Source organism: Eumetopias jubatus, unplaced genomic scaffold (genome assembly GCF_037043125.1).
Source record: "Eumetopias jubatus isolate StellerSeaLion01/CBP00866 unplaced genomic scaffold, mEumJub1_p1.0 scaffold_17, whole genome shotgun sequence".
Taxonomy (NCBI): Eukaryota; Metazoa; Chordata; class Mammalia; order Carnivora; family Otariidae; genus Eumetopias; species Eumetopias jubatus.
This window is the reverse complement of record NW_028274823.1, coordinates 12,040,582-12,048,085: the sequence shown is the minus strand read 5'-3', so window position 1 is coordinate 12,048,085 and position 7,504 is coordinate 12,040,582. Positions and strand designations below refer to the sequence as shown.

The following is a 7,504-nucleotide window of genomic DNA, read 5'->3' as shown; positions in this document are numbered from 1 at the left end:
TTGGGGCGTGAGTATGTTCTGCCTTTGGGAAGATTGGTTGGTATTTGGTGGCCAGAGGGACAGACTGTTGTGGTGATGGTCATGTGCCCATTAAAATCTTCTTCCTCCATACAGAACAATTTCAGAATTGTAGTTAGGATGTAGCTACTCAGGTGGGGACGCTATTTCTAGCTCTTCTTGCACCGAGTGCCTTTTGTTGAAGTTCTCACTCATGGAATGTGAACAGAAGCATCTTGTGCAAGGGCTGCCTTATTTGTTAAGATGAGACATTTTGTTTTTAAGATTTTATTTATTTATTTAACAGAGATAGACACAGCAAGAGAGGGAACACAAACAGAGGGAGTGGGAGAGGGAGAAGCAGGCTTCCCACAGAGCAGGGAGCCCGATGCGGGGCTCCATCCCAGGGCCCTGAGATCATGACCTGAACTGAAGGCAGATGCTCAAGGACTGAGCCGCCCAGGTGCCCCGAAGTGCTGCCTTTTGGAAGAAAGATTCCAATCAAAGTAATGTGGAGTCTGGAGCAGGGATAGCCTGCTTCCAACTGGAGAGAGGTACATGTCAGAAATGCTGCACAGAGAATGGCATGGAAGGAGACAGACCTGTCCTCCATATGACACTGAACACCATGACTTGCAGAGAGCAGGTGCTCAGTAAATTTCAGATGGAATGAATGAATGAATGAATGAAGACAGAAAGAGAGAGTGTACAAGCAGGGGGGACAGCAGAGGGAGAGGGAGAAGCAGGTTCCCGCTGAGCAGGGAGCCCCATGTGGGGCTCAATCCCAGGACCCTGGGATCATGACCTGAGCTGAAGGCAGACGCTTAACTACTGAGCCATCCAGGCGCCCCATTATCATCATTTTTAAAAAAGATTTTATGTATTTATTTGTCAGAAAGAGAGAGACAGAGAGCGAGCACAAGCAGCGGGGAGAGGCACGCAGAGGGAAAAGCTGGCGCCCCAAGATGAGACATTTGTGCCTGAACTCCTTGACCTCTTTCTGCTGCTGCGGCTGGTAGGAACTAGAGCAGCCTTGAAAGCCTTATGTTGAAGGTGAAAAGCTGGTTACCTACATGTACTCTCATGTGAGTGAGAAATGAACTTTTATTTTGTTTGAGCCATTGTATTTTTGGGTCTTTTTGTTATAACGCCTTACATTCCCCTGTACACCTGTGTTGGACATTGTGTTTCCTCTATCCCACATAGGAAGACTTTCTTAGCTTATTCCTTTATTTTGGTCGAGCACCTCCTCCATTTGCTTTCTTAGAAGGTGTGCTTGGGAGAAGTATTTTGAGAGCCGAATTCCTTGGGATTTGACCTGTTTTTATCCTTCTGGAATCTTTAAGGATCTTCTGTTTGTCTCTAGTGTTCCAATGTGTATCTATTTTCTTTTTCTTTTTCTTTTTCTTTTTTCCCCAATGTGTATCTATTTTCAACTATTGTGCTGGGTTCTCAACCTTTTCAATCTGGAAATTGTATCCTTTACTTCTGGGAATAAAAATTTTTTTCTTTGATGATTCCTTCCCCTGCATTTTCTCTGTCTCTATTCTTAGCAGAACTCTTAATATACAGATATTGGCTTTCATTGCCTGGCACTCAAATTTTCTTATGTTTCTCTCTTAGCTCCCATCTGTTTGTCTTTTTGCTTCACTTTTTGGGAAATTTCCTCATTATTTATCTTCCTTCTACTGATTTTCTTGTTTGTTCTCTGAACATTTCTTTTTAAAATAATACCCTGGTCTTGTTTCTTGGTTGTTACAGACCTTCTTACCCTCCTGAGGATATTATTGATAGATTTTGTAAGTCTTTTTCTTCCTGTGTGGGTTGTTCCTTCTAAATTGCTATTTCTTCCTTTTGTGTCTCTTTCACATTAAAGGATCTTCTCTACTATGCCGTGGTCGTCTTTAAAGTGTGGGGCCTCGGGGGTCCTGACTGGCTCAGTTGGTAGATCATGCAACTCTTGATCTTGGGGTTGTGAGTTTGAGCCCCACATTGGGCAAAGAGCATACTTAGCAAAAATAAAAATGAAAAAATAAAGTTTGGGTGATGTAGTTTTTTTGAATATTGTTGTTGGTGGGATCCAGAGCTGACGGCCAAGAAGGAATTTTTGAGCTATCTCTGGTGGTTTTATTAAAGCACAGAGACAGGACCCGTGGGCAGAAGGAGCTGCCGTCTGCTACCCTCTGCTTCCCCAGGATTGCGAGGAGCAACTGATTATACCTTGGGAGAAGTAATGATAAAGGAAGTCCCAAAAGGACTTTCACATGTTAAAGAAGACTCAGAATCCTGGAGTAATGTTATAATCTGCCTATCTCAAGTATTTGTCAGTGGTCTGCAGGTTATAAGGAAATTTAATTTTATCTACATTTCCTTCTGCCTTTGTTTTCCACATCATGGGGACTAACAAGGTGATTGGAGCTCAGAGCATATAAATAGGGCTTGTTGATTGTGAGCTTGATTATGAGGTGATCTGGCTGGACTGTCTTCCTGGGGAATCCTGACTTCAGCATCTCTATATCTCTCGTTCCCATGCCCCAAAGAAGATTCTTCTAATCTTCTGCCTAGAGGTTGAAGACCTGGCAGCCAGTGTTCTTGGAGCTGAGTGGAGAAACTGGACTGGGGTTGTCGGAGAGATTATTTGACTATTCAGTAAGCACATATTTGCTTGATGTTCCTTCTGTTACCCACTCCAGAGGGAAAACTTAGTCTTTTTTCTAGAAGGCGATGATTAGTGGTCCAGTTACTCAGAGTAGGGGGAAGGGACCTAACTTCTTCTCCAACAGTTTTAACCAATCTTCCTATTTACAGGACCTCGTTCTAGCTTCTCTGCTACTTCCTGAGGTGCCTAAGGTTATCAGGTCCTAAACCTTAAAATGGTTCAGTGATGCAAATAAAGTTGCCCCTGCACTTTTCCCATTACTGGTTTGCTAAATCACCATTTTTTTGTGTGTATGCAAAATCTTGTTGCTGTCAAATCCTCTCCCATCCTCCTCATCCTTGTGGGTTTAAAAAACAAACACACCTATTAATGGCTTTTTTGGGGAAAGGTTTTATTTATTTATTTGAGAGAGAGAAAGAGAGAGTGCACAAGAGAGCTAGCACAAGTGGGGGGAAAGGCAGAGGCAGAGGGAGAAGCAGGCTCCGTGGGGTTCAATTTCAGGACCCCAAGATCATGACCTGAGCTGAAGGCAGAGGCTTAACTGACTGAGCCACCCAGGCGCCCCCACCTATTTGTGTTTTCAATAGGGCTTCAGGAGGAAGAAAACGAAGACACCTCTGTTCACTCTGACGTCTTTCCTCAAAAGTAACTCCTATTTCTGTTCATTCCTACTGCAATTGCTCTAATTTGAGCCACCATCACTGCTTGCCTGGTCTCCTGTAGCAGCCTGCTAACTGCTCTTCCTACTTCCAGCTCACTCTTTCCTTATCTATTTTATTACACTGAAGTCAGAGTGGACTTTCTACAAAGCAGTTGCTATTTCTCCACCCTCCTTTCAATTCTTCTTTGACTCCCTTTTGCCCTTAACTTGTTAAGACCGGCATCATCTGGACTTGCTGAGCTTTTCGTTCTCATCTTCCAACTTTCTCCCAGGTGCTCATTGGGCTCCAGCCACACTCTAACCCATGTGTCTTTTCACACCTAAATGTGGCATCTCAGGGTATCCCTACCTACTGCAACTTTACTGAAATGATCTCTTATGGCTTCCTCCAAACCCTCTCCACCAAATTTTCCAGTTAACTTCTCCTCGTTGTCGTTCAGGTCTCGACTTTAATTTTTCTTCTTCAAGGAAGCTTTTCATGTCACTCAGCACTATGTAGGTCCTTTGTTGATGGTCTGATTGGTCTAAATATTTGCTGGCTTTCCCCACAGAAGGGTTAGACCTCCCTCCCCTGATGGTGTCAATATTCCACATGACATACTCTGGGAATTTCTACATTACAGCTTTCATCACACTGTAATTTACTGTCAGTATGTGTTTAGTTTTCTGTCTTTCCGACAGAAGTATAAACTCTAAGAAGGAAGGGTCTGTGTCTATCTTATACACCAGTGTTTAGTATACTGTCTTTCCCACCCCATAGGAATGACGAAGATACTCTCCTTGACCAAATTTAGCATGCCTTCTAGCAGTTTAAGGTCATGTCCCTAGAATGACTCCAGTCCTCCTTAAAAATGCCTGCCCTGAGAAAGCTCAACACTGCCAGGAGAATTTATTGTTTGTTCCAGCCAAAACTTGGTGCTAGTCATATAGGCCCCTGAGCTCCCCTTCAGTGCAGTTATTTTAGAAAACCTGCAACTGTAAATCCCTTATAATTTTTGAGATGCAAATCTGCCACACAGAACTGTCTTCTCAAGGCCCATCTCCTCCCAGCCTGGTGGTGTATTGCTCTAACTTGTGTAACTGCCTATCATAAAGATAGGAGAAGTTTGTTTCTCCTCCAGATAAGTGCCAATTAACAAGCCCAGGTGGTCTAGTCACATGGACCAACACCCTTGGCACCTCTCAATGCTTTTCCCTTAGCACTCCAGTCTTTAAAAAAGTCTCCAGTCTTTTGTTTTGGGGAAGTTCAGTTTAATTCACGATGTACCCTCTTTCCTATTGTAATAGTTGTTACTGAGTAAAATCTATCCTTATTGCTTTAGCCAGTGTCCGGCTTTGTTTATCTCAGACAGTAAGCACACTAAATAGTTACTGAATTAATTATATACACACAGGCATGTGACAGCTGCGGGGAAGGAGTTTCGTTATTTCAAAGCTTCTTTCGGGGTCTGTCTTCCTCTCCCACTCTCCAAAAACCTACTTATCTGTTATTTTTTATTTCATAATCTCTAACTACATGAAAGATGACAATTACATCCAAATCACCCACAGTGCATTTCGGGATTCAACTAATCAGATTACTGCAGACAGATATAGAAAGCTATTTTAACCTCTAAATTTCAATTCCCCGGATCCTCTTTTAAACATGGCTTAAAAACTTCAAAAAGTTTTTGCCATTTCTATTTCTGGGCCAACAAAAAGAGTTCAGTTCAGTCCAGAAAGACATGTGGGCGGGCTGGATGCGAGTGCGAGCGTGGGTGAACCGGGCTCAGCTTTGGCTACAAATGGCTCACACACCACTTCTTCCCTCCCAACGCGGGTAGCACTCTGCTGTCTGCTCCTGCAGGCTTCCGCTGTTCCTTCAAAATCTTTGCCAGTTACACTCTCCTGTGCGTACTTTTAGGAAGCCCAGAACGCCCCACGCAATCCGTGACCCTCAGCGTCAGCTCGCGCCTGGATTCAGAGCCAGCGGCACTGCCACTCCCACGCTCCAGCCCCAGCCTCGGCCCAGGCAGCACCTGGGAATGTCACGTGCTAGGACTCGGGCTTGAAGCCAGCGCCGCCATGTTGGTTTCTGGCGGCGCTTTCCAGGGGAAGGGGAAGGCTGCAGAGCAGCCTTCCGGAGTTCCGGGCTTTGTGCGCAAGTGCGGAAGTGTGTTGGCCCCGAGTGTGACTGGTTTCCGGCCGGTGGTGCTGGCCGGGCCGCCGGGAGACGTGTAACGGACGGTGGGCCGCAGCCATGGCCGAGAGGAAACCTAACGGGGCCGGCGGTGCCGCCAACACCTCCTCATCGGGCACTAATTTACTCTTTTCCTCCTCGGCCACGGAATTCAGCTTCAACGTGCCCTTCATCCCAGTCACCCAAGCCGCCGCTGCCTCGGCCTCCTTGCTCCTGCCCGGAGGTAGTAGGGAGAGGGGGATCCGGTGGGACGAGTGTGTGTGGGGAGGCGGGCGGGGGACGTGGGGGCGACGAGGGTCGGATGGGAGGTTTTCCTTCTGTCTCGATCCGACTCTCTGGGTAGCTTGCCGGGGCCATCGGTGGCCAGGTTTGAATGGCCCGGGGGCTTTGAGATATCGGAAGCGGGGGCCAGATCAGGAGGCTTGCTCTTCGTCCAAGGAACCCTCTGTTCCGAGGGCTGGACGCTCCACACTGGCACTGACATTACCCAGCTTTTGGTTGAACACCTATTGGTGTGCTAGGGAATGCAAAGAAATTAGTGCTTCTCAACTAGGATACGGTGGGATATCTCCGAAGATAGATAGCTTCCCTTTCCTGGGATAGACATGTAATATTTGGAAAGTAGAGGTACAGAATGGAGTACTCATCTTTTAAGACAGTGCTTCACTTTGTCTAAGAAGCTTTTTCTTGTTCTTCTTGTCCCCCACTCCTGTGCTCACCCTAGCTCTTTCACTTCTTTGTTCTTGTCTAGGGGTATTGCTTTTTAATGATTGTGTGGTATAACCCAGAGCATGGTATTTAGGAGCACAGACTGTGTTCCAGCCTTGACTCTGCCATTAACTTGCTGTGTGACCTCAGGCATGTTACCTTACCTTTCTGTGCTTCAGTTTCCATATTTGTACAACCTCATAAGGCTGTAAGAAGTGAATTGATTTTTGTAAGGCACTGAGTGTAGTGTCTGGCACCTGGTGTAATATAAATGTTTGTGAAATCAACATATCTGCCTCTCTGTTTGGACTGTAGGCTTCTTGAAGTTTGTGGCTATTGCTAGAGTATGTGCTAGAAGAGTGGCTCACGTAGTCAGTAGATTTTAAGTTAACAAGGCAGTGAAATTAGAGGTGTGTTTCAGAAAGACTGGAGTTTTCTGAAATTGCACCAGAGGAAAGCTGACTGTAGCAAGAGGGGTCGGTCTGGAGGCCATTGGGAATCAGGTACGAGTGGATGGCCCTCTAGCCCTCCCCAGCCACATTGGGTATGAAGAACAGGGATGAGAGGTGAGAAATTTTTTTAGTCTATAAATTGTTGTGACTTAGTGACTCACTGGAGGCCATACTGTCAGCTCTGTCAACACACTTCTCTTCATTCGGTTTTAGCCCAAAGACCTAGCTCCCTAACTGGCATATAATGGATACTGTGTACATATTTCTTGAATGAGTATCTGAATGATTAAATGAAGGGATTGAGAAATCAAGGGGGCGGGGGAGGAAGGAGGAGTCTAAGAGACAATGTTTTGATTTGAGTGTCGGATGGATGTTGGCAAACATCTGTTGAGATAGTGTAGTGTTGTAAAAGGAGCACATGAAGGGACAACGTTAAGATGATAAATGCATTTTCAGGCTTAACTAAGTTTGAGGTGTCTGTGGCTGAGTCTGCCAGAAGTGTTGAGGAAGCATTTGGGTAATAGGTTCTGGAACACATGAGAACAGTCTCGGTTTGAGACAGAGTTGGGAGTGTCACAGGTATACAAATGCTCATTAAAGTTGTAGGTGTCTTTACCAAATGTGTCCACGTGTAATTAGAAAGTGCCCCTGAGCTGAGCTGGCAGCACGTTGGGATCAGCATTTCATTTACAACTGATGCTAATCAGAAAAAAGTTTCTTGGATCACGTTGATCCCAAGTTGTCTTAAAAGACGAAGGATACCACGGAGGCTTTCTCCATTCCATGTTTTTAGTTGTTGAGAGATGAACTGAGAAATACAGACAGGTTAGGTCCAGGCAGCTGAAAAG

At 45.4% G+C, this 7,504-nt stretch overlaps 1 protein-coding gene across 4 annotated transcripts in view; it reads left to right on the top strand.

The window, feature by feature from the left end:
* The first annotated feature begins 5,484 nt into the window (after positions 1-5,484).
* The window catches only part of SEC23IP (SEC23 interacting protein), a 40,946-nt gene continuing 38,926 nt past the window's right edge, over positions 5,485-7,504 (top strand). For all 4 annotated transcript variants that reach the window (XM_028121780.2, XM_028121779.2, XM_028121777.2 and 1 more), the window contains exon 1: positions 5,485-5,719. In XM_028121780.2, coding sequence (XP_027977581.1) covers positions 5,557-5,719 — 163 coding nt within the window. In that variant the 5' untranslated portion in view covers positions 5,485-5,556. The remainder of the gene's footprint in view (positions 5,720-7,504) is intronic.